Source organism: Alternaria burnsii (genome assembly GCF_013036055.1).
Source record: "Alternaria burnsii strain CBS107.38 chromosome Unknown 744, whole genome shotgun sequence".
Lineage (NCBI taxonomy): Eukaryota > Fungi > Ascomycota > Dothideomycetes > Pleosporales > Pleosporaceae > Alternaria > Alternaria burnsii.
This window is the reverse complement of record NW_024066119.1, coordinates 377,483-402,782: the sequence shown is the minus strand read 5'-3', so window position 1 is coordinate 402,782 and position 25,300 is coordinate 377,483. Positions and strand designations below refer to the sequence as shown.

Sequence of the window (25,300 nt, the reverse complement as noted above, 5' to 3'; positions counted from 1 at the left end):
CATCAATCGTGCATCGCGATTCTGGAAAACACGCCACTATCAAGCTCGACATGTCAATCGGCGATGCCAACTCTGAAACCCTAGGAGGGCGAGTCGAAGCTTCAAACCAAAAGACACGGAGCGAGACATTAGAGCGTGGATAACTCAGTAATCGTTAACAGATTTGGTAGGTGTTGATTCAACCGACAGTGCTCGCCTCCTCCTCAGCCTGACGTCGGAAATAGTCAGCATCAACCAAGGAGTTACTGAGGTCGGCGGTAGGTAGATCAGTGCCAACTCCGGAGTCGCTAGGTGGAGAGTAGTTTTCCTTCATCTCTTCTCTGACGGCATCAACAGCACGAACAATTTCTGACTGAGTTGGCAGGTCGACGTCGTGGTCAGCGGTGGCGGTCGAGATCTCCGAGCCAGTGATATCCGAGGGGTTGATAGTAGCCGTGGGCTCATTGTCTTCTTCGTCATCGGAATACACCGACCCTTCTTCGTCGATGGGCTGTTCACCACGAGCAGCAGAGTGAGCTGACTGCGCACCGTATGAGGTGCGGCGGTCGTGATCAATGTCGCTACCGGTCATGTACGACGAGCCAGAAGCGTATGTGTACTCGCTCCCTGTGCCGCCGAAGCTGGAGCGTCCATCGTAGCCTGGTGTCTCGCCTTCAGCATAGTCGCGGCTGTCGAGACTGTAGCGACGCTCTGTGCCGGTCTCACTCTGTGCGTCTTCCTCAATGATATCGTGAGATATTGGCGTCGTCTCGTGCTCATCTTCCTCAGGTAGAACACCGTTTTCCTTGTTGGCGATAGCGGCGCTGGGACGACCACCCCAAGACCCCTTCCGAGAGTAGTTGCTAGTCTTGACCGAGTGACTGCGGCCCAGTCCGCCAGCTTTGCTATTAGCTGGGGTAGAAGTTGCCGGGTAAGCTTGAGCTCCAGTTGGCGCGTTGCCGCTGATTTGACTGAGAGACAAGATGCGGCGCTGTGCTGGGTTGGCAGGCGCCCCACGGCGAATAGCAGGGCGAGGCTTGAGCGCAAGAGAGAGTCCATTAGCTGCAGTGCTAGGAGGGGGCATAGCCCTGGCGTCTTCGTTCCCAGCTTCTGCGTTCATACGCTTCTTGAGTTTGGAAGCATTCTTCGACCCACCCTTGGTCATCATCAGAGCACGGGAGTGATCCATGATACCGTTCAAGATGCGACGCTCCAGTGCATCGGCCTTGGTGTCCATGAAGTGCAGTTCCTCTCGACGGATGTCGAGCGCAGTGTGAAGAGACGAGACCTCGCCAGTCAGGCGCACCTTTTGGTTCGCAAGGTTCTCGCGCTCAGCTTGCAGACTTGCGACGGCAGCAAGGAGGGAGTCCTTCTCCTCCTTGAGCTCTGCCATGGTGCGGTCTTTCTCTTCTTGCAGTTCAGCCATGACGCGTTCCTTCTCTTCCTTCAGTTCTTGCACAACACGCTCCTTTTCGGCCTTCATCTCCTGGATGTCCGCAAAGAGCTGCTCCTTCTGTGTCGCCTTCTCAGCTCGCAAGCTTTCCAAGTCAATCTCTAGCTGCTCCTTCTGAGTCGTCCTGCGTTCGATGAGCAGACCAAGTTCCTCAGCTTCGCGTTCCTTGGATTCATTACCGTCGGTAATAAACTGTGTCTGCTTGGCAACGAACTCGCTCAGCTCTGCAGCGGTTATCTTGACTTGAGCGTGGATCTCGTCTAGCTTCTCAAGGTTTCCTGCGGCTTTACCTGCCTCATCAGCATGACCAAGGAGCTTGTCAAGCTTCTCATGCACCGCGCCGTCATCATAATTTGGCGACGGCTCAATCGCAAGCAGCTTGTCGAGTTTCTCTTGCACAGGTGCATCGTCGTACTTGTCTGGAAGCTCGATAGCTGGAGCTGGCGCAGGGAGAAGCTTCGGCAGATTGGCAAAGTGCGTCTGCAGTTCTTCGGAACGAGCCTTAGCTTCCTCGTTCCAAGCACGAGCGTTCTCGTCCGCCTCTTCCTTGGCCTTCTGCGCGTGCTCATAGTGCGCCTTGACCAACGCTTCAATCTCGTGCAGGGCAACCATGAACTTGGGATGATACTCAGTAATGTTATCCTGGATGTTGTTGAAGACGTTTTCGACGTTCTTGATCTCGTCACGAGTGTGAGAATGCTCAGTCTTGTCGTCGAGCTTCTGCTCCTCGTACTTGGTGATAGTCTCGTTCTTTTGCTCTTCAAGCTTGGCGATGTACTCAATCTTCTGTTCCTCAAGCTTTGCGATGGTTTCAAGCTTCTGCTCATCGAGCTTTTCCATCAATGCGAGTTTCTGTTCTTCGTACTTCGCAAGAGTTTCGTCCACCTTGCTGATTACGGCTGAGGAGTCGGTCGTCCACTGGGTAGAGGCACCTTCAAATTGGGAAGTGGCACCTTCGAATCGATCATTCATACCCGCGATAGTAGCGCCAAGAGTATCGATGGTCAGACGAAGCTCGTCGGCAGTTGCCTTGGTGCTCTCGAGCATCTTCTCTTGTTCTTCTGACTTCTCCTTCATGACCTTCGCAAGTTCGTCAGCCAGGAGTTGAGCGTCGTCGTACTTCGCCATGAGCGTATTGAACTTGTCCTCTAGGCTTTCTGTGAAGCCTGCAACAATGGCGTCCTTGACTTCATCATGCTTTTCAAGATGAAGTGCCGATTTCTCTGCTTGGTCGTTCTGGAGGCCCTCGATAGATCCGTGAGCGCGCTCGAACTCTCTCGAAAGAATTTCCATGAGTTCCTTGACATCAGCGGTGACGTTGTTCGCACCGATAGTCTCCTCCAACGTTTTGAAGGAAGCTTGGAGGCCTTCAATAGGACCGCCTTCGATGAGATTGGTCTTGATCTCCTCTCGCATCTCATCCAAGGCAGTCTTGACCCCAGTGATATCTTCCACGAGTTGAGCAGCTTCAGCGCGACGTTCGTCGAAGTTGGTTGCGGTCTTCATGATGTCTTCCTCGTAGGTGTCCTTCATCTTGTCGTGGCTATCGCGGAAGTCGTGGATCAAGCCAGTGAGCTGTTCCAAGTCGGCCTTGGAGGGAAGCTCTTCTGGATCCGGGATCTTCAGGTCGTCGAGCTTGACCTTGAGATCGTCCACGAGCAGGGTTACAGCGTCGATGTCCGCCTTGGTTGCTTGTGGGTTGGACTCGTCATCAGCCTTAGCTGTCTTCATTTCGTCAAGAGCAAGTTTGATATCGTCGGCAATGACCTGAATGACTGTAACGTCGGCCTTCGTCGCGCCTTCATCCTCGAACTTCTTCGCCAGCGCCTCCAAGGCCTCGGATGTGGTACGTACGACGATCTCAACATCCTCCAAGTTCTCCTTGGTGACAGTAGTGGCTGGGTCAGGCAGGACGAGCTCTTCGATCTTGGCTTTGGTGTTCGCGAGAAGAGTCTCGATGGCATCAGTGTCTTCTTTTCTAGCGACACCTTCCAGTGCAGGTGGTGCGGATTCCCGATCCTGCATGACAAGGACAGCAGCTTGCACGTCTTTCAAGAGTTCTTCGATAGCAACCAGGTCCTCCTTCATAGCGGATCCGGCTGCCACGGCAGCTGGTCCGGATGAGGGCACTGGCTCCGCCCTAGCAACGTCCATGGCTTCGACCTTATCTTGAATTTGCTCCAGCATAAGCTCCATTCTTGACAAGTCGGCCGATTGCTGAGGAGGCAGGGTTGGTGACGGCGGGAGCTCCGCTTGCGTAGCTTCTTCAACAATTTCACGTGACATTGACTCTCCACCTGCTGCTTCGTTCGTGAGAGCAATCTCGTTTCCAGCAGGAGGAAGAGGAACATACTCTTCGACGTAAGTTTCCTGCCTTACACCTTTGAGCATGTCAATGTCGTCACGCAACGCGTTCAACCCTTCCTTCAGCGTATCCAAGATCTCGTACGATACGCTCATGTCGATAGTCTTCTCTGCCATTTTGGAAACGTCGGCCCTCAGGCCATCGAGACCCTCGTTCATGGCATCCATGATCTCGCTAGTAGCAGATGCGTTGCGGTCGGGGGTATCCAGCTTCTTGTCCAGATGCGATTGAAGATCGTCGAGACCCAATTTGAGGGCTTCCAGGACTTCCTCGGTATCAGCCCGGTTGTGTTGTCTGGTGACGTTGTCAGATTGGCGGAGAAGGTCCAGCTCTCCGCGGAAAGCTTCTAGGAGTTCTTCGTTAACACCAGCAGACTGGAGGTTGGTCTTGATATCATCCAGTGCAGCCTTGACAACCATGATCATCTCGGCTTTGTCGTTGTCACCGGATGGCACAAGGGCATTGCCAAATGATTCCTTCAAGGCCTCCAGTTCGCCACGAATGAGCGCGATGTTGTCCTTTGAAGTAGTCTCTTGGGATGTGTGCAACCCGTCGATGAGTTCCCGAATAGCGTCGACAATGTCATCCTTCTCGGCTCCGCCACCGGATTTCATCAGTGAGCCTCCCAAGGTCTCCCGAAGATGCTCGAACTCCTCCTTCAGTGATGCTAGCATGTCGTCGTTAGGTGTAGTCGCAGTCTGCTTCTCGCCCATCAAAGTATGGAGCCCGTCAAAGCCGGCTTGAAGCTTCTCAAGGATATCGTTCTTGTTGCTGGAGGTATCGCCAAGAACAACTTCCTTCAGCTGATCGAACTCGTGCTTGATGGCCTCGCTGATGTCATCGTTAGAGTCATCATCTTCCGATCGAAGTGCAACTTGTGACTTCATCTCGTCGAACCCAGCATTGATGGCAGCGAGAATCTCTTCGTTGTTCTTGGAAGAAGGAAGGAACTGAGAGCTCAGCTTCTCATGGAGGTTCTCGAACTCAGACTTGATGTATTCTACCATGTCACCACGGCTCCAAGCTTGGTCTCCACGAGGACCTTCGGCGACGTAGCCTTGAACATCTTCGCGCAACTTGTCGAGTTCAGCCTTGATGACGTCGATCATTTCGCCATCCTGGGTGATTTCTCGGGGCTGGTTGACAGAGCCTTGGAGGTCGGTACGGAGACTGTCCAGTCCCTCACGAAGTGTTTGGAGAACTTGCTCGGTTTCACGCCCGTTGGCTGAAGAGAAACCTTGGAATTGGGTGTTCACCTCGTCTAGCATAGACTGTAGACGTTCCATGACAGCATCGTTGTGAGCCTGTGAAGCGCTTTGTACAGCCTCTGTGATGCTTTCTTGAGGGATCTCAACTTCCATTGGCGCAGGTTGTTGCTCAGAAAGCGCTTGACGAATCACCTCCTCTAGCATTTCCCTTGACAGAGCGTCCGTTGGAGGGTTTTGAGCTGTAAGTGCAGGCTTCAGTTCCTCCAAAGACTCTCGCACGGCCATAAGAACTTCCTCGCGGATCTCGTGGACCTCGTTAATGGGAGGAGGGAGCTGAATCTTCTGCAATGAGTCCTGGAGCATGGTCTCAATCTCCTCCTTCGTGACGGCGCCGGAGCCGTTGAAGTCTTGTAGGCCTTCGCGAAGACATTGCAAAATCTCATCATTTCCTAAGCCGACCTGTTGCACTTCGACGTTCGGGTTTATCTCGACGCCGTCAAAGGCCTCTCGGACAGCACTGATGATTGATTCTTTGTCGACAGCTGCAGCTTGGGGTGTTGGTTGATCCAAGCCGCGTTCTGCCAGTGCTTGCTTGACGACGTCGTAGACCTCGTTATTGTCGACTGTGGTGCGCGTTACGACAGATGACATGGATTGCCGTCTTCGCTCACGCATGACCTTGTCCATATGGTCTTTGAGGTTGGCAAGGCCCTCTTGAACGATGGCGTTGATGTCTTCGTTTGATGCGCTCGAATCAGGCCCAGCTTCGACTTGCCTGGCCTGTTCTGCTTCCTCAACCTTGCGAGCAAGTTCCCGTCCCATTCCGAGTACCTCACCGCGGAGATCTTGGATGAGTGTCTTGGTGGCCATTGTGACACACCCTGACTCGGCGACACTATCCTTGATCTTACGAAGGAACTTCAGCATCTCCTCGCTCACAAAATCGGCAGCTTTTGGACTGGAATAAGCTTTGCTATCAGCGGATATCGTTCGCGTCAAGGCACCGGATCCTGGGGAAGGCTGGAACGATGCCGATCCAGGAGCTGCTGCATTCATAAAGCCACCGGCTGAGCCTTGCTTGACGAACTCGGCCAGCTCAGTAACCTTCTTGGCAGTCTCTCCCGTGGCCTTGTCGACTAGCTTCTGCAGGCTCGCTACCAGGCGCTCTTGACCATCCTTGGTTACCATCTCGCGTATGATCTTCTCCAGCATTGCGACACTAGCGGCTCCCTCGACAGAGTATGGATTCGGGCTACCGATGCGCTCGTCTGTCCAGGGGCTGGTGGGCGCCATACGAGGGAAAGTGAATTGCTTCGTTGGGGTCATGTGAGGATCTTGGAGGTTGAGGCTACTGGAGCGAGAGGTGTCGCCATTCATGGCCGCTGCAGCTTGAGCTTGCTGCTTTTGTGACATGGTGGAAAGAAGATCTTTCAGCGACTTGCGGATGTCTTCGTCGCGGGTGTTGGTGGCTTCCTTCAAGCTGATAAGATCGGTGGCATTGTCCTTGCTCCGTCGGCTGAGCTGCGACATGTCTTTCTGCAAGCTCGAGACGATGTTGTTGATGCTCATGAGCTGACTGGAGATGTTATCGAAGTTCTGCGGCGGCGGTGGTCCATGGACTGGTGCAGACGCTGGAGCTGAAGCTGGCGTAGCCGCAGGTGAAGAGTGCGCTGAGCGATTGGTGATGTTCGATAACGGCGGGTCAAGCATGTGTTGAGGAATGGTCATACTTTGCAAGGCCTGCATTGTGGCAGAGGGTGGTGTGTTCTCTCCCAGGATGGCCCTCTGGCTAGGCCGTAAGGCAGGTGTGTCTTTGATCTCGAATCGTGATGCTGGTGTAGGAGTGAGTTGTCGGATAGGACTCACGTCGGCATCCTTTCCAAAGTAATCCCTCTCGTAGTCCCTTGACATAGGCCGCCCTCCCCTACTCGATGGTCGCTCGCGTTCGGGCGACCGCTCGGGCGACCGGGCATCGAGATAGGCACGCTCAGGTGAGCGGTTGTCAAGGTAGCTGCGTAGGTCACGAACGCTGCCCGGCTGTAATGACTGCATGCGCTTGTGCTGTGTGCCTTTAATCAGAGATCGCTCTGGAGACGTCTGCAACTTCTGTGGCATGGGGTTAGTAGTGTATGAGCTCGCTGGTAAACTCTCTCGCGCCTTCTCTTCCAGCGCCTTGGCCGCCTTCATGATGGCCGCAGATGTGTTTGGACGAACGCCGAGAGTAGGCGAGCCTGGGTTGAGAGGTAATGGCGGAGGTGCGCGGTCTGGGTCAGCACTATCCCACCTGAAGCACGGTATTAGTGGCATACGGCGATGGGTTTACATGGCGGTGAGGAAGACGAACATGGGGATCATCCTGTCTTGTGAGAACGAATGTGAGTGTCTGACGAGTTCCCGGTCGCGGGAGACCTCTCTGTCTGATGAAGGCATTATGGTATGTGGTCTGGTGTGTGCTCAACTCAAAATGGTAGTTGTGAGGTGGAGAGTGGAAGCGAGTTGAATTGAGAGCGCGTGAGTAGAATTGGGGTATACAGCTGAGGGTATTGATCGTGAAAAGCTATCAGCGATCCAGCGCAGGGTATATAATAGTTCGTGATATCGTGGAGGGTGGGAGTGTGGGAAAGTGGACTGGAGATGCAGGGCGGGCGGTGTGTTGATCAATAGCTTGGGGTTTGTTTACGTGCACTGGCCAATAGGCGATGACGATGGAGGCGCGACTGCCAACTCAGCCGTCGCTGGGGCAGCAATGGCGCGAAGAGGATAGCCCCATTGTGATGATACGCCAATTGCATGCACAAAATTGGATAGATCTAGCAAAGCGACATGAAGGCGAACGCTTTTTAGCGGATATCATGACCCCTTCTCGTCGCGCGTTGTTGACCGAACTGCGGTTGCTATCTGCCCTGGGTGTGTGGCGCGGCAGTGTGGCGTCTTTACCGTAACTATCGGAATTACGTACCGCCGACCTTGCATCCGCCGCATCTCCATGTGAGCTTGTGAGCTCAACATCACCAAACAGTTCCATCTCTGCCACTCCATCGCACGCTCCACCTCACGACCCGCGCGTACATATCACCTCAAATCATCGCGTATACCACCAGGACTCAGTAAACCACCATGGCCGTCCCGGAAACGAGCTCGCGGATAGCGGAGGCGCAGAAGCTGGCCAAGTCGGATCCCTCCAAGGCCGAGCAGATCTTCAAAGACGTCCTATCACAAGATCCAGGCCAGAACGAGACTGCTATCAAGAACTATGAGAGTGCTTTGATCGGACTTGGTGAGCTGTACCGTGACCAGAAGAGGGTGGATGCGCTGGCGGAGCTGGTCAAGCAGGCGCGGTCGATAATGTCGTCCTTTGCTAAGGCGAAGACATCCAAACTGGGTAAGAAAATACGTCTGGGTACACATTGAAGCGCTTGTAGCTAATCGTCGCAGTCCGACAACTACTTGACCTGTTCACCGCCATCCCCAACACTGTCGACATCCAGATCGACGTCACCAAGTCATGCATAGAGTGGGCCGTGTCAGAGCGGAGAGGTTTCCTTCGGCAGAACCTAGAAACCCGACTCGTGTCCCTGTACATGCAGAAGCAATCCTACTACGAAGCCCTCACACTCATCAACAGCCTGCTAAAGGAGTTGAAGCGCTTGGACGATAAGCTGGTCTTGGTCGAGGTTCAGCTCCTCGAATCAAGGGTCTACCATGCATTGGGCAACATACCAAAGGGCCGCGCTGCCCTCACATCGGCACGGACTTCAGCTGCTTCAGTCTACACCCCGCCTCTGCTGCAAGCTGGGCTGGATATGCAGAGTGGTATGCTGCATGCAGAGGACGGCGACTTCAACACGTCATTCTCCTACTTCATCGAAGCTATGGAGGGGTACCACTCACAAGACGAAGAGCAGAAGGCCACTTCAGCACTCCAGTACATGCTGCTATGCAAGATTATGCTCAACCTTGGAGACGACGTCACCTCGCTCATGACTTCCAAGCACGCTGTCAAGTACGCGGGCAAGCGGTTAGAGGCCATGAAGGCCGTAGCGCGAGCACACACCAATCGCAGTCTTGAAGAGTACGAGACCGCCTTGACCGACTACCGTCAGCAGCTTGGCAGCGACCGCTTCATCACCTCCCATCTCCGACGCCTATACGACAACATGCTGGAGCAGAACCTGATCAAGGTCATTGAGCCCTTCAGCAGAGTAGAGATTGACCACGTCGCCAAGATGGTCGGGCTCGACACGATACAAGTTGAGCGCAAGCTCTCGCAAATGATCCTTGACAAGGTCATCATTGGAGTCTTGGACCAGGGCGCGGGTTGTCTGATCGTGTACGACGAGTCAGAACGTGACCAAGGCTACGACGCGGCACTCAGTACACTTGAAAAGCTGAGCAATGTGGTCGATGTGCTCTACACCAACCAAGCCTCTCTGCTGGAGTAAGACACGTGGTAAGGGGACCTTTGACAGCTCCCAAAGCGATGTACAATAGAAGCATAGATGGTTAAGCATGCTATACCTGCAATGCGACTAGCTAATAACGATGACATATGACGTGGTAAAGCATTACTTAATTGAACTTGTGTTATGCCTCGAGGATAGCATGAACCTTGCTCCGCTAGAGCACAGCAGAATAACATTACCTATGGCTCATGATTCAGATCGGCTATACATCGGCAAGCCATCACAATAACCTTGCTTCTTTTCCCCGAATATATTGTCTTGTACTATCCGGCAGCGCAAAGGCAGCCTTACCGAGCCGGCACTATACATATCCCCGTCTCATTCGCTAAACCTTGGCGATCTACATTCACTCCATAGCGGATCCACACAACAACGATATATCGTCTTCAGATAAATTGACACGCCCAATGATGCTGGTTTCTGATTTGGAACCACGGACAAGGGGACAGTATAGGCGGAGATACGAGGAGATATCTAGTGGCAATGAGAAGGCGTGTATAAAATGCCATGTCCGTCGCAGAAATCATAAGTGCAGAGCAGAGTGTTTCTATCATTGTTTCTGGGTTATTTCTGGGTTGTTTCTGTAAAAACGTCTTGCGCGCTGCCCAAAATGTACTTCACCGCCGTAGCCACAACGACATTCCTCACTCTCATCCCCAGAGTTCTTTCCCATGGCCTTATTACCTCACCCCCCTCGCGTCCCACTGGTCCTACTCTAAACTCTCTCTGTGGTCCTGCCATCACGCGCACTATCAACAATGACAACACCTCGCATGTCGAAGGTCTCCCCGAACTCCTAGCCGCCCCCTACAGCGCCTCCACCTGCAACCTCTGGCTCTGCAAAGGCCTGCAATTTTCCGACAATCCTGCCAATAATACACAGGTATGGTCAGCTGGCCAGGTGGTCCCGCTCAAAGTATGGATTCGAATTCCGCACGAAGGGTCGGCAAACGTGAGTATCGTGGATACGAAGCGAAACGAAATTGTGGGGGATATGTTGAAGGTGTGGGAAGAAGGGTATGCGCCAGGAAAGACCGAGAGCGACGTTCCCATTGGACAGAGGGAGTTTAGTGTAACGATTCCCGAGGGATTAGACGAGAAATGTGCAGTGGCTGGTGACTGTGTAAGTACCATGAGCGCACTGGTTTTGGCGCAATGATGCATATAGGCTGCTAACTAGAGTATAGGTGTTGCAGTGGTGGTGGTATGGAAATGCTGCGAGGCAAACCTACGAATCTTGCGTTGACTTCAAGATCGCGAAAATGGGTGCAAAAACAGATGCTTTTGCTCGAGCGTTCAAGGGATGAGACTGTAGGCCTACTGTAGAGTTCTTTGATTTGGATCGCATTAAGTTCCGGAAGTTTAGATTCTCGAGATCACTACATACCTGAGTACTCAGTCGCACGATTAAGCCACATTCTCTTAGTCCTCAGACGTCTTTCTCTTCGCCGCCATGGCAACGATTGACACTCCCAACAACATGCCACATACAAATAATGTCATGAAAGTCGCTGCGACCATGGTACAACAGTACTTCTCACCCTCCCGCCTCCGCCTCGCCTCAGTTTGAACTTGGTTGTCACATACCTCGCAATGCGTGTGTGGCTCGGGATTAGGTCGTAGAAAGTTGGTGATTGTCTGTGCCAATGTCTCTGGAGAAGAAGAGATGCCGGGTGCTGCGACCGAGGAACTTGTATGGTCGTGAGATTGAGCGTGAAGTTCAATGTCGTGGTCATCGGTTTGGGGAAGAGTTGCGTACTGGATAGCAGTTCAATATATTAGACAATTTACAGCTTCAAACATGGTTGAATAGGATGGCTTACAGCTGAATCTGATCCCGAGGGCGCACATCGGTTCACAGGATGGTCGTTGAATACTTCTTCGTATGCGGGTGCAGCTTCTTGTGGGGTAGTAGGGATACCCATTTCAGATATTTTGTGATTCAGTGGTACTTAGATGCTGTTTACTGTGTGAACGTGTAAAGATTAGTCGTGAAATCAAACGCGCGACAGCACCGCTATATGCCTTTCAGCCTGCTTCTGCCCGATTTTGGGGAGCTTCAAGGCTGGTCGTGAGACTGGACGCCTGACGGGATGATAGGGTGTTATGACAGGCTGTGGAGGCTGTGCTTTCGGGTTGCAGCCAATAAAAGCGATGCTAACAGATAGGACGGTGAGGCTGCCTAAGCTGGCAAGCCACCATCTTCTCGTCATCGTATACATTGTATTGGCTGTTTTGGGGTTGGTTGCGGATAAGCACTGCAATCTTGTTGCGAGATGCACATATAAGCAATGACGGCACTGCGATACCAATACGCTAGGCTTTACCCCTCGCTTGGCCATATATTTAACGCTTTCCGGCAATCCTTATGTAGATCATGATGTTTTTCGTTATCCAAACAAAAGGCAGTCTCGAATTTGAGGAAACCGAAGCATCGCAACCAAGTTCTGACGATCCCTTCATTCCGCGACCTTGATAACGATCTTACCGGAAAAGTTACCCGATAGTTGCAGATCGAATGCTTTCTTCGCGTCTTCAAACCCGAAAGTCCTGTCCAACATGACATCGAACTTCACATTCTTTTTCTCAATAAACGCATTCATGTCTTTGAAATCCTTCTTCGATCCAACAGAGATACCCTTCAACTTTGCGCCCTTGCCCATCAAGGCGATGAGATCAGATGGCTTCCAATCAGCCTCCCAGCCAGCAAGGAAACCAACGAGAGAAATAGTCCCGCCACGGGGGCATAGGTAGCCGATTTCATCGATAAGGGAGCCAACGCCGGTGTTGTTGACGACGAAGTCAACACCACGACCATTCGTGATTTCCTTGATCTTGGCGGCTTGATCATCGGTTTTGTAGTTCAGACCGCGAACCTTATCACTGATCTTCTCTTGAATAGCTTTGATCTTCTCGTCCGAGGAAGACGTGATGATTGGTGTGATGTTTCCGGCGAGACAAAGTAGCAGGGAGAACATAGAAACACCGCCGGTTCCTACAGACGGTGAGTAGGATGGTTTGAAGATCTGGAGTTTTTGCTCAGACCTTGGAGAAGGGCACTAGCGTGCTCCTGCACAGTTTTCAATGAATCCAATGAGTTCCAAGCAGTGACGCCTGCGCATGGGAGCATCGAGCCCTGTGGCTGGTTAGTCTGATGTATTTATGTATACTCTCTCAATCACTCACCTCCTCCCAGGACAAGTTCTTTGGCAAGTGTACTAGGTGCTTTGCTTGGTAGATACCGTACTGCCTCAGTGTGCCTGGACCGTTCGCACCGATAGCCACTGAAATGCCATCATCGGTTGGGTGAAGGTCGCCTTGGCTGCAAATTGGAGCAACGACATCTCCTATGTGGAAGTCCTTGACTGCAGACCCCAACCCAACGACCTCGGCTGCGCAGTCGGAGCATGGGATGCCTTGTTCAGTGATATGGACGGGGTACTCCTTAACCAGCATAGCGACGTCACGGTAGTTGAGCGATACAGCGTGGATCTTGATGACCACATCGTTGGGCCCAAGGTCCTTTTCTTGAGGGAGCGTTTCCTGGCTTTTTTCAAGAGTGAGAGGGTTTTGACGCGAGGCGCTGTCTTTGCCTGCGCTGCGACGGTAGGCTGTGTAGGTAGATGGGTAAGACATTGCTGCAAGTGGGTCTGTTGAGATAGTCTTTGATGGCTGAGTAGATGGATCTGATGAAACGAAGGTCGGTATCGCAGGACTCATTGATTGATATAAAGGGCAGACCCATATGCCCCTTCCAAGCAGTGTATGGATGCTGATCAATCATTTTGTGGTACATGCTTTGTCCGATGGAGCGAGCGTCATGTAACAAAAACTAGGACTCTGCGATTTGTGAAGGTACGCTACATCAAGCTCGAACGCGTTCTATCGTCGAAACAGTGACATTAATCCCCTAAAAATCCCAAGTAGCTCAGTCGGGCCTTCTCAACACTTCGTAGAACGGGTAATTTACGAGCTGAAACATTTCCATGTTACTAGTACGCATTTTCGCCTGCGGGGCAGCGGAGTGGAGCATCACTCCGCTTCCGATTTTTTCTGTCCGCGCGCTGACTATGTACCATTGATCCCCCTCAACTTTGGCATTGGAGATTATCATCGAGTTTGCGCGAGATTACCACCACAACTTGAAGTATGTCGATCTATACATCCAAGTACCAGCGATCCGGCGAAAACCCTGCGAAAAAAGGTAGCTTACCACCTACCGCCTCTACGATTACAGAAAGGCCGTCTATCCATTGCGCAAACTCACGAAGGTAACCACATGGCAAGCGATGAAGCGATCGGACACAAAGATGATCTTCTTGGATGGGGTTGATGCCTTGTTTTTGGAAGTAGAGAGATATGCCATGGAGTGATTTCGAGGGCAGATCTACAAGAGAGTGTGATTGAGGGTGAGAGGTGATCTCTGTATTGGATTCTTTGAAAAAGAGAGTATATACACAAAAAGGTGTAGAGTAAATGAGTGGATACATCATCGCCGATCTCGAGATTCCAAGCAACCATATGCTCTTCTAAGATATCCCATTTTCAACTTACCATTTATCCCAGGTAGCCCATCTAACAAGCGGTGATATCAGCAGGAGTGTAGATGCAAGCGGAGCTAGGACCCTCGCTGATCTGCTTAGGCTCAGCACCGGTATCGTTGCCCTCAAACTCCTCGCAGATAGCCTTTGTATCCGTGATACAAGAGTTGGTGATTGTCGCAGTATCTCCGTAGTTGGTGTTTATGCCAACGAAAGTGGCTTTTCCACCTGTAGCCTTCACACTGTCGATCTTTACATGGCGCTCACCCATCGTCTTGCAATTACCGCATGACCGGTATAGCTTGCCGAAGTCAGAGACAGTGAAGCCGCTGACTGTAATTGTGCCGACACCGTTGTGCTGGATGACTTTGTCGGATGCGCCTATAGCTCCACCACCGGTGACTGTGCCGTCACCGTCCTTCTTGAAGGTGAGAGCGTCCTCGCAAACATCTTCCCACCAGACATTCTCGATAGTGCAAGGACCTTGGCAGTGTACACCCTCGATCTGATCGGCACCGATGATGACGTTACGAAGAGTGGCGCCAGCTGCAAGAGAGAATACTGCATCGCTGTCTCCTCCTTCTGATTGTCCTGTGCAGGATACGCCACGACCGAAACGTTTCATGCCACCATCGAACTCGCCTGTTACCATCATGGTCTCTGTAAGGGTTGATTCGCCAGCTGCTGCTGGCATGGTGCCGCTTGCTGCAGTACCACCAGAGGCAGGTACAGTGGAGTTACCCGATCCAGAGCTTGGTGCGGAGCTACCGCCTGAGCCAGAAGAAGACTCTCCCCCTGAAGACGAGTCGCTACCGGAGGATGATTCACCACCCGAGGAAGACTCATCACCAGAAGAAGAGTCGCCGCCTGAGCCAGAGGACGAGTCTCCACCCGAGGAAGAGTCGTCGCCAGACGAGGAATCGCTGCCGCTGCCGCTCTCAGTGTTTGAGCCAGACTCCGAGCTCGGATCGCCACCCTCAGTTGGAGAATCTGCCTCTTCATCCCCACCAGAGCTCGAGCCAGAGTCACTGGACTCTTTGTCATCGGATGTGCTATCGTCGGAGCTACCTCCAGTGCTGTCGCTCGCGTCGTCAGAAGACTCGTCGCTAGAGCCGGATGAGTCTGAAGTGTCTTTCGATTCGTCAGTGGAGTCTTCCTTGGAGTCAGATGAACCCTTTGAAGAGTCTGTAGAGTCCTCTTTATCGTCGCTGGAACTAGACTTTTTATCGTCCTTACTTTCTCCAGAGGTCTCCTTGTCGTCGGAAGAATCAGAGGCTTTGTCACTTCCGTCGGACTTGGCTTTCCAGACCCAGTCAAACAGTTGGCGTTTAGTGAAAGCAGGATCAGAGACGAGAGATCTTCGCTTGTTGTCGTTTTCGTTCTCGTTTCCAGGCAGGTAAGTGGGAATCGCAGTCATTCCAGAATTGGATGGCTGGCCACCAGAGCCCGGGAAGCTCCCTGTGGGAGCACTGCCATCAGTAGGGAAAACACCAGAAGCACCGCCATATGGTTGCCCACCCCGTCCCGCACCGTTCTTCATGCCATTGCCGGGGTGCTTTGTGCCATGGTTGAGGCTATTGGTCTCTGTACCGTTGTGGTGACCACCACGATGACCATGAGCGCGGGTAGGAGCAGGGGCAGGAGCCGCAGAGGCGGAGACGATCAAAGCCGCGGTGGCGACAGTGAAGAGAGAGAAACGCATATTTTATAGGTTTTCGAAAAGGGTTTGGAAGTGAATGTTGTAGAGAGAGTTGAAGAACGAAGGTATTGTCCAGCAAAGATGACACAGTCGAGAAAAGAAGGGTGACCGGCACAAAGCTGTAGAAGACAAAGAAGAGAGTGAAAGTGTAGGAGGCAAGGAAGAGATCGTTGGTCCTGATGAGGATGAGGATTTTGTAATGCGCTGGCTGCAGACGCCTTTATAGTCATCCTGTCTGGAGTGATTACTCCTCATCTACTCATGTCCCGTCTCCATGGTGTAGGACGATGTTTCCACACACCCTGAACTCCAAACTACCAAGTGCAGGTCACCTACCGTCGCTTGAACTGCGTGTGGGATGCGATCAATGCAACGCCAGAGTAGGTCCGAACACTCGTGGGGCTATGAATCCAGAAAACACATAGACGAGGACTAGTCTAGCGTCCCGGGAAGAATGCCGTGTTTGGTTTGCGCGTCCAGTTCTCGAAACCGATGGTCCGGCATCTGACAATCTACGCGAGCGATGCGTTTGGTTTCATGCCTAGGATGTTAGTCTTGGCGGCTGTGACAGCTATATTGTGTGCATCTGTTGGCGGCGACACTAGAAACGTCGCGCCTGTCAGTAGATAGCCTTGAGGTTCTATGCGTCTGGGTATTCCACGTCACGCGTTTCAACTACGCAACCGCACGAGGTAAGGCTGCATGGATCGAAACTGCCAAAGACACGATTTTCTAAGACGAACATCAGTGGGAAGTAATACTATGATTGATTTGGGCTGTGTCTGTCCAACCTGCATCTAGACTGCTACCGATTCCCCTACCTTATACCTAGCAAAATTTCATCTTAAGGAGAGCCTTCTCAAAGATCGTCCAGTCCAGGGAACCAAGTGGATCATATATGCGTGGTTTCCTGGGTTCTCCGTTGTCGCCTATGAACCCGGCCAAATTCTTTTGCATGTAACAGCGAAGATCGTCTTTGAGTCCAGAAGTCGGAAGGTTCGAATGGTATATCGTGCTGAGTCCCTGAGTCTGCATGCGCTCGATGTGGCAATCACCATGCCCCGCGTTATGAATGTGGGGGTTGCAGGTTTCGATCTGTAGGATCCGCACTGATAATGGTTGTTGTGAAAAGGCGAGTCGTTCCCATATATCGATCAATTGGAACGGTTCAACTGCATAGCCGGTTGCAAATCGGAGTTTTAGGGCAAGATCAATACTCATGGCATGTTCGCCGGCGTTACCAGTTCCGATCATCGTGTCTGGTGTAGTGCCGCCCCCAAGGGCTTTCAGAAGGCGGTTCATCCATTCGTTGACGACGCGCGAGGAGCGGCCAAGCTCGTTAAATACAAGTTGGCCATCCTCGATCTTGGTCTTCGAGTTCCACTTGATACGCACCATCGTATGTTGTTCTTTTCCAGCATCATCAGCTTGTCGTAAGGCGTAATGTAATCCAGCGGCATACACCTTGCAATATTCGAGAATAGATCCTGGGACGCGGTTATCGGCGTCGATAAAACCCACGAACTTACGGTTCATATGTTTCGCGATGATCACACCAAGCATCATGGCTTCTCCTTTTCCGTTGTTGATCCGCAAAAGATCTCCTTGTTCTCTACGTGGCTGTAAGATATCCGTCACACCTGCTTCCTGGAAAGCGCGAGCGAAAGTCGGCGAACCTTGGTGTTCCACGATTACGTGACGATCGGCCATCTTCCCGAAGTTGAGTAGGAGTTTGCGCTCAGCCTCGAAGTTCAGCTGGTCGCTGTTGGATATAAAGATAACGAGACACCGGTGTGGAACGCCACGCAGAAGCGCTCGAAGAACATGTTCATCTTCGTTCATGCAAGGAATCACAATGGCGAGGTTGCGTTCAATGTCCTCAATTGAGTTTCGGGAGATAACGACGTTCTTCTGATCCATCGAAATGTTTTTCGTGCCATCTCCTGACGTGTCCTGACCCTCCGCGTCGAGCTCAGAAACAAAGGACATTTCGTGTAATTTGACGTTCCCAACATGAGTAACTCCAGGGCGGATACTCAACCTCATGCCGAAGATGAGAACGGTTGTAGAAGTTGTGGTTCGGAGTGAGTGTATCTAATGTACTATACAGGATTGAGTCGACGTCATATCGACCTCATATACAAGGCAACATGGCAGTCGTTGTGAAAAACTGGAGTCCATGCCTACACAGATTCACAACACTGTAGTGATAGATTAACACAGCGTGCATACAATTGACAGGATGTACCTAGCTCTTTTGTGTAGCTAAAGAGACAATCAAGTACACAGTACTTGAGTCTGTGGATGATTTCCGACAAACTGTTTGGCTAAAGGCAGTCCTCTCAAGAGAGCTTGATTTCAACCTCGAGTTGCCAAAGCATTATTCGGCATATCTTGAGTCAACCGCAACAGATGTCTGAGATCCTGTTAGACTGGAAAGCATGTCCCAACGCTGTCATCACGGCTCCTTGTTCGTGGCTTTTACCAGCGTGCATCTTAGAAGGCGGAAACCGTTTAGCAGCGCTTGTCGTGGTACGCTTGTCGTGTTCGAAGTCCCGAATAAAAGCACCGTTTTGACCGAAGCAATGTATACCAAGTCTATCACTTATGTGGCCACCGAATCGTTCTGGGGTGATTATGGCGATGCTGGATTGACAACAATACATTGTCAATGTATTGGCCGTGGCGTGGTTGACGAAACCATAGTTTCATGGTGCTTCTCCGGTTGACTATGGTCCTGATTTCACCCCATGTCGTAGATTTTAACCTAATAGCGGCGGATCTAGCGAGTTTGATTAAATCTTCTTTTGGCTTGACCGTCTTTCGCATGTACTCAGCAGTGAGATAATCATCATCTTCCTCGCAAGCGAGTCCTTCCATGTCTTGTTGACTGCCTGGCTTCTGTTCGGAGATGGGTGAGTGGAGCCGTCAGTAGATAGGCTAGAAATGTCACGCCTGTCAACGAGCGGATCGAAACATCGGTATTACAATAGTATTCATCATGCATGTCGCACATAGCCCAGTATCAAGCCGTGAAAGAGTTCGAAAAGGATTGTCGCATGTAGCCAGCGTGTGAAACGATGGAGGCCATTCTCGCAAGCGAGTGCTTCCATGCCTTAACAAATACCGGCTGTAATTTTTCTTGGAGGATACTTTGAACTGCGATCAATACCCACGAAGAGTTCTCGCAGTCCCTTTGAGTACTCCGGTCGCTATGACGTTTGTGTACGTGTCGTGATTCTTCCCAGCGCATGTAGCATACTGGTGTCTTTTCGTCTGGTGCAGCGTCGTCGTCGGTACCGCCGCAGCCTTTCAAGCGCGCGCTGCCGTCAGAGTATCGGATAGACGGAGACTTGAAATGAAAGGCTCACTCGTCTCCTGTAACAGTGGATGCGACTGCATAGTTTGGCGCGCGACGTTGACGCGTGTGGTGTTGTCGGTGAGAGGTATTTTCACAAGCGAAGTTTGTCCAGTTGTAGCTCGGCTATCCGCTGAAGCTCTGGCCTCGCCCAAACGCCTCCATGACGTCTGCAGCTGGTGACACAGGACACGCGATGCGGATCCGTCTGCGCGAACCATGAAAGCTTTCCCCGCGTTTTCAATGCTTTTGTGCTATTTCCTAAATCCTTTTTAAGCCGTCATTTTCCCGGGGTTATTGCGATGGCCTCAAACGTCAATCCTGACAAGATGAGCTACATCTACAACTCGCAGCTCGTGAGCGCTTCTAGCATGTGCAGGTCGAGCATACACTGACCATGACCAGGATGCCTTCACCCTCTACCACATTTCCCACGAAAGGGAGGAACATAGCGCTGTCGGCACTGCGCTCCCTGCCCTCGGCCATGCCACGTCTGGCGCCCTAGGCACCGTTATATCCAAACTCATAACATACCCTCTGGACGTTGTTATCACGCGCCTCCAGGTCCAGCGCCAACTGCATCCCGGCGACAAGCACCCGCACTACAATGGCTTTCTCGACGCCATCGAGAAGATATACGAGAGGGAGGGTGGGCCCAAGGCCTTCTATACTGGTGTCGTGCCTGAAGCTCTCAAGGGCGTCGCCGACAGCTTCCTGTTCTTCCTGGCGTATTCGTACGTGCGACAGAAGAGGCTCGATGCGCGAGATAGTGGGCGTAGCTTGCCTGCGCTCGAAGAGATCGGCGTTGGTGTCCTGGCAGGCGCTTTCTCCAAGTTCTTCACCACACCCATCCAGCAGATCGTTACCCGGAAGCAAACGGCAGCAATGATGAAACAGGAGTCTTCGACCACCATACCCCCGCTTTCCAGCACCAGAGATATCGCATGGGAGATCAGGCGCGAGAAGGGCATGCAAGGCTTCTGGTCTGGGTACTCCGCCAGTCTGATCCTGACCCTAAACCCTTCAATCACCATGCTGCTGCACAAGGCTCTCCTGCGACTAGTCGTACCCAGGGCAAATCGAGATAACCCCGGAGCGCGTATGACCTTCCTCCTGGCTGCCATAAGCAAGGTCCTCGCCTCCACCGTCACCTATCCGTTCTCGCTTGCAAAGACACGCGCCCAAGTGTCTTCACAGGAGCCTTCTTCCGGAACCGGTGAGACTTCGGACAAAGAGAAGTCTAACGACGCGCTGGGATCCAGAGCCTTACAAGCCAGGCAGCGGACCGTATTCAGTACTATCTTGCGCATCGCCCAGACGGAAGGGATATGGGGCTTGTACCAGGGCCTTGGGGCGGAAGTGCTGAAAGGCTTCTTCTCTCACGGCATCACGATGCTGATGAAGGACCGTATTCATGCTGTCATCATCAGTCTGTACTACACCGTGCAGAGTGCGCTGAAGAAATACCCTAGCCCGAGCGAGGTCGCAAAGTCGGCATCAGACAGTGTTCAAAATACCTACGAACAAGGCAAGGAACAAGCTAGCGAAGCGTATGCGAAGGGTGCCGAAGTTGTCGGCAATGCGACAGAATCTGCAAAACAGGTCGTATCGCAGGGCTCACATGAAGCACAGGAGCTTGTAGAAAAGGGTAGACAACATGCTGCTGATGCCTACTCGAAAGGCGCGCAAGCAGCAGAAACGGCAACGGCGTCCGCTCAGGATGCTGTGCACAGCGGGACGCAGCAAGCTGGGCAGGTGTACGAGAAGAGCAGAGAGGCCGTTGGTAATGCTGCTAGCAGTGTCTACGACCAGGGCAAAAGTGTCCTAGACAAAGGCCAGACTGCCGCAAGCAACGCAACACAGCAAACTGGAGATGCGTTTGAACAGGGCAAGCAGGCAGCAAGCGACGCATCGCAGCAAGCGAAGGACGCTGTTCTAGACGCGGACATCAAGGACATCAATGGTCCCGACAAGGGCATCAAGGAGTGAAGCAGAGGGCGGATGGTTTCACCTAGCGCTTTCAGACTGTACATATACCCGATTGATTTATATTTGTAATGTTTGAAAGGTGGATTTCTTTTGCTACAGTTCGGGGTCAGAAAAAAAAGCGTGCACAGCTATGGTAGATGATGCATAGCAGCAAATAATTTCCGGGTGAACTGTCCATCTACCTTGGGCGATCTGAAACGTCAGGGTATCCGTATCCACAGCCACGCTTCACGCAAGTAATGTGTCTACCGAGCTCGAAAGCGTCCCAATGATGTGCCGTCTGTGTGCGAGCTACACCAAGAAGGCTGGTGCCAGGCTCGAAATAGAGTCGGGTGGTCGAGTCGAACAGGATTTTCAGCAGGCGGCTGGGGCTTTGTTGTCTCTGCTGCGCTGGCTACTGTGGAGATGCTTGGTCACGGTATGTCCCATGTGTCATCCCGGTGGCTGGTTGCAGCAAGGTGCCCGTGGTTGCCCTGGAGGCCAATGCGCTAACCACCTGGCTCCGCGCCCGCAGCGCCTCCATCAACAACCACCGCTGGCGACACATCTGACTGCATGCCGCAGTTGAGCGGCTTACTAACTACTAACCTGCACAGGAACAGGGAAAGCATTGTTGCGACGACATTGGGAGTGCTGAGAGCTGGCTGGTAGCATCGGACAGTCGGCGGCGCATGACTGGCGACAACACACGGCATTGGACAAAAGTGGAATCGTCAACATCCCGGACGTTGAGAGGGCAGCAGCAGCCCACGCGCACACCATCCAGCGGCGCATATCCATGTCGTAGGCGACTGTGACGACATAGAACCGCGACCGAGTAGTTGTCTTTTGACATTTCGTCACCGCACCCCGCCTAGCTCATTCCCCTGATCTCCACGAGCTGTCCGCTGCCGCTGTCGCAGCCCAACCACCACACCGCCACAGCCACCATGACGACCAACGCTGCTCACTCTTCGCCGAGCCGGGGAAGATGGAGCAGCCTCGAGGAGGAACTAGCCTACTACAAGGCCCAGTACGAGACGCTCGAGACGGAACTGCAGGAGTTCCAGGCATCAAGCAAGGAACTAGAGGCCGAGCTCGAGCGCGATGTCGAAGAGAGCGAGAAGCGGGAGCGCAAGCTGCAAGAGAAGGCGGAGCGGCTGGGATTTGAGGTCGAGGAGTGGAAGGTGAGTGACTTTAGTCGCACGCGGAGCGGACATCTGCCCAGCTCGGACGATTGCTAACGAGACATTACAGACAAAGTACAAGCAGAGCAAGACCGAGGCCAACAATGCGCAGAACACTCTGCAGAAGGAGATTACCGCCATGCGCGAGAGTCAACGAGCCCTTCAGATGCGACTCCGGGACATCGAAGTCCAAAGCGACGATTTCGAGCGTCAGGCACGCAACCAAACATCATCACTCGAGGACGTCGAGTCCAAGTACAACGTAGCTATCGAACGCAGTGTCATGCTGGAGGAAGAGATCAAAATTGGGGAGCAGGAGCGAGAGGCGCTGCGCATAGAAACACAGCGACTTAGGGATGAACTGTCGGATCTGCGGATAGAGACGGAGATTACGCAGGAGAAGTTGCGCATCGCAGAAGAGACTATCGAAGGCCACCATCAGCGAAAGGTGTCCAGCCATCTCTCTGGCAATGCTCTGAGACCACGCTCGCCCGTTTCCGAGGCATCGACTACCGCGACTACGGTTTCTTCCCCCACAGCTGCTTCGACACCGCCACACTCGAAAGCAGATGGGCTACTCCCGGACACGACTCCTCCCTCCCCGCCCTTGTCTGACGCTCCTATCACCGTAAGACATGTACCCTCAACGCCTATGCCTAGGCGCAAGAACTCGATTGCGCCTCTGGATCCAGCTGCGACCCCTCGCGCCGGCCTCTACCAGCGGGCCCCAAGACATTCACGAAACCCGAGTCTATCGGCATCGCGACCAAGCACAAGTGCCAGTGGACGGGCGACGCCTTCTACACGACCAACTACACTCACATCACGACCGCCTAGACCGAGCTTTGGGAGTGCGGCGCCACCGCCAGCGGATTTGCCTAGATCAGGTTCACTATATCAAATCCGGGGCCTGATTGGCAAGATGCAGAAACTCGAAGAGCGGGTTCATTCAGCACGCTCCAAGCTCCCCGCGCCCACGACTACCCCACCGCGAGCGAGCCCACGCAATGTCAGTGCCATGGGTCACCACGTGCCGAACACGGTCACACTGAGGAGCGGTAGGAAGCGCAACTCGCACGCATCAGCGGGGTCATCAGTGCCCGGCGCTTACGAGTCGGGCTCTGCCGTAAATCGGCTCTCGTTTGGTGTTTCGAACTCTTCACGAGAACCGACTAGCAGCAGGCCTGGCAGCCGAGCCTCCATGTCATCAGCATCAGCAATGCAGAGACCGCAGAGCAGAAGTAGCAACCGAACACCACTGGGTCACTACCAATCATCGTCGATTAGTGGAGCGGAGCCCCGTTTGCCAAGGCCAAGGAGCTCCATGAGCGGGCATGGCCACTCTCACTCACTATCCATGTCGCGACGTGACAACGACACTAACAGCGAAGGAAGCGGCATCTCTACGCCGGTAGGAAGGCGACTTACACTAGAGAAGACGGGCATCCCTACACCAAGCGGGATACCAAGACGTCAAAGTGCAGGACGAAGGGCAAGCAACAACATGGACCTTGGAGACATGGCCCCTCCTGCACGGCCAAGGAAGATGTCGACACAAGCTGAGGAAGAATCATACTAGGATGGCATGTCGCGTTAGCGAAAGTCGACAGAATTGCGGGGCCATTTGCGTGTACGTCTGGGTGAATTTCTAGTACACGAGTTTTACGGCACTATACCTGACGCAGTCTGGAGTCCGGCACGCGGGATGCAGGCAGTAAACTGTAGAAAGTGAGATAGGGATGGGGGTGTTTGGTGCCATTTGGTCAAGCATCGGTTGCACATGGGGTGGATGAAGAAGAACCGTCTCGAGAAGAAACCCGAGAGATTCTAAAGCTCCTTTGGGGGTATTTACATATTGCTTTAAACTTATTTTCCTTTGTCTGAAACCAATATACCCCGAATTACGTTCGTTCCGAGGCTTCTTTGTTCCTTCTGTGCCAGAACAACACGTCTGGGCACCTCCCCAATTTGTACTAATTAAATCTTACAAACTCCACGTGCTCAGACTACTCGGCGCCGACTAGCTGATCGTTCTGGTATGAAAATCTGGGGTAGAGCCGCATGCATGTTGCATTGGCGTTGGCTGTTGGCTAGTTGGCGTTGACATGTGAAAGGCCGCGTGTGGAAAAATCGTACGATTCTGATGTCAAATTGCGGGACTGGCCGCCGCGAACGCAGTGGCAGCAGTGCGCAACCCCAGCCTTGCCAGACCCTGGATCTTCGGAATGCACGTCGGAATCTAGCTCCCTTTCTCTAGTTTCTGATGGACTTGAGTGCGTGTGTTTGCTTATTCTGCAGAACCGCTACCAGGCAAACAGGACGGTGAGCCTGCGCTACGGCTGGGGGCACTACGGGACTTTGCGATCAGGTACCGCCGCAGGGCACCCGACGACGTTTGCCAGGCATCACCGAAGTCATATCTCACTGCTTCGATCCGGCTTCTCGAACCATCAGACACGACTATCTAGAAGCCGATGCTTTTTGTTCCAGCGTCATCTATTATTATACTAATCTGAGTGTGTGCTTGATGTTTGTTCCGGCAGCGGCCGCTCTGGGTGCTGATTGGGTGGCTACGACCGGAGTCCGGTAGGAGATATCGGGGGAGGAGACCCGAGCATCATCTTTGATGCTACCTTGGCGTGGTTTTGTGATAGTGAGACAGGTGTTTGGTTATTCTGGGGGATGGCGATATGACGGTGTGAAGGGCGAGGTGGGGTGGGGAGGCCGTGGTGGTGGAGACAAGAAATGGGAGCGGTGTCGAGATGTTGGGAGATGGGTAGCTGTTGAGAGGGGTAAACTTGCAGTCGGTACTGATAGGCATCAGTCTTTGGAACAGTCAGCGGATCAACGGCAGTAGAGTGTGCTTGACCAGCTGTTGGTGAGAGATAGCAAGGGCTCAACATGCAGGTACTCGTGCTCGGGTTGGGTCTCGCAAGCTCGCAAGAAGCAACTAATGCGGAAATGCTCCCAACAGACCGATTGTAGAAATCGCCATGGCGAGCAGCTCCCGCCAACACCTCGTGCACATCGATCATGGAAAAGGCTGGCAATCTTGACTTTACAAAAAACCTTGCTAGTC

At 52.8% G+C, this 25,300-nt stretch overlaps 8 protein-coding genes across 8 annotated transcripts; 4 read left to right on the top strand and 4 right to left on the bottom strand.

The window, feature by feature from the left end:
- Positions 1 to 178: 178 nt before the first annotated feature.
- GT037_008605 (uncharacterized protein) lies at positions 179 to 7,435 on the bottom strand (the record flags this gene model as incomplete). Its single annotated transcript, XM_038933652.1, has 2 exons — positions 179 to 7,289; positions 7,350 to 7,435. The coding sequence occupies 2 exons, from the start codon at positions 7,433 to 7,435 to the stop codon at positions 179 to 181; spliced, it is 7,197 nt and encodes a 2,398-aa protein (XP_038783617.1).
- Positions 7,436 to 8,122: 687 nt separating this feature from the next.
- On the top strand, positions 8,123 to 9,447 carry GT037_008604 (pci-domain-containing protein; the record flags this gene model as incomplete). Its single annotated transcript, XM_038933651.1, has 2 exons — positions 8,123 to 8,387; positions 8,441 to 9,447. The coding sequence occupies 2 exons, from the start codon at positions 8,123 to 8,125 to the stop codon at positions 9,445 to 9,447; spliced, it is 1,272 nt and encodes a 423-aa protein (XP_038783616.1).
- Positions 9,448 to 10,078: 631 nt separating this feature from the next.
- Positions 10,079 to 10,775, top strand: GT037_008603 (uncharacterized protein; the record flags this gene model as incomplete). The annotated part of the gene is made up of 2 exons (XM_038933650.1): positions 10,079 to 10,591; positions 10,656 to 10,775. The coding sequence occupies 2 exons, from the start codon at positions 10,079 to 10,081 to the stop codon at positions 10,773 to 10,775; spliced, it is 633 nt and encodes a 210-aa protein (XP_038783615.1).
- A 1,152-nt stretch (positions 10,776 to 11,927) lies between these two features.
- On the bottom strand, positions 11,928 to 13,104 carry GT037_008602 (uncharacterized protein; the record flags this gene model as incomplete). Its single annotated transcript, XM_038933649.1, has 3 exons — positions 11,928 to 12,463; positions 12,514 to 12,604; positions 12,655 to 13,104. The coding sequence occupies 3 exons, from the start codon at positions 13,102 to 13,104 to the stop codon at positions 11,928 to 11,930; spliced, it is 1,077 nt and encodes a 358-aa protein (XP_038783614.1).
- Positions 13,105 to 14,043: 939 nt separating this feature from the next.
- Positions 14,044 to 15,711, bottom strand: GT037_008601 (pectate lyase; the record flags this gene model as incomplete). The annotated part of the gene is made up of 1 exon (XM_038933648.1): positions 14,044 to 15,711. The coding sequence occupies one exon, from the start codon at positions 15,709 to 15,711 to the stop codon at positions 14,044 to 14,046; it is 1,668 nt and encodes a 555-aa protein (XP_038783613.1).
- An 825-nt stretch (positions 15,712 to 16,536) lies between these two features.
- GT037_008600 (uncharacterized protein) lies at positions 16,537 to 17,697 on the bottom strand (the record flags this gene model as incomplete). The annotated part of the gene is made up of 1 exon (XM_038933647.1): positions 16,537 to 17,697. The coding sequence occupies one exon, from the start codon at positions 17,695 to 17,697 to the stop codon at positions 16,537 to 16,539; it is 1,161 nt and encodes a 386-aa protein (XP_038783612.1).
- A 1,671-nt stretch (positions 17,698 to 19,368) lies between these two features.
- Positions 19,369 to 21,055, top strand: GT037_008599 (peroxisomal adenine nucleotide transporter 1; the record flags this gene model as incomplete). The annotated part of the gene is made up of 2 exons (XM_038933646.1): positions 19,369 to 19,422; positions 19,472 to 21,055. 2 exons carry the CDS (start codon positions 19,369 to 19,371, stop codon positions 21,053 to 21,055), a joined length of 1,638 nt encoding a protein of 545 aa, XP_038783611.1.
- A 929-nt stretch (positions 21,056 to 21,984) lies between these two features.
- GT037_008598 (uncharacterized protein) lies at positions 21,985 to 23,800 on the top strand (the record flags this gene model as incomplete). The annotated part of the gene is made up of 2 exons (XM_038933645.1): positions 21,985 to 22,221; positions 22,292 to 23,800. 2 exons carry the CDS (start codon positions 21,985 to 21,987, stop codon positions 23,798 to 23,800), a joined length of 1,746 nt encoding a protein of 581 aa, XP_038783610.1.
- Positions 23,801 to 25,300: the final 1,500 nt, after the last annotated feature.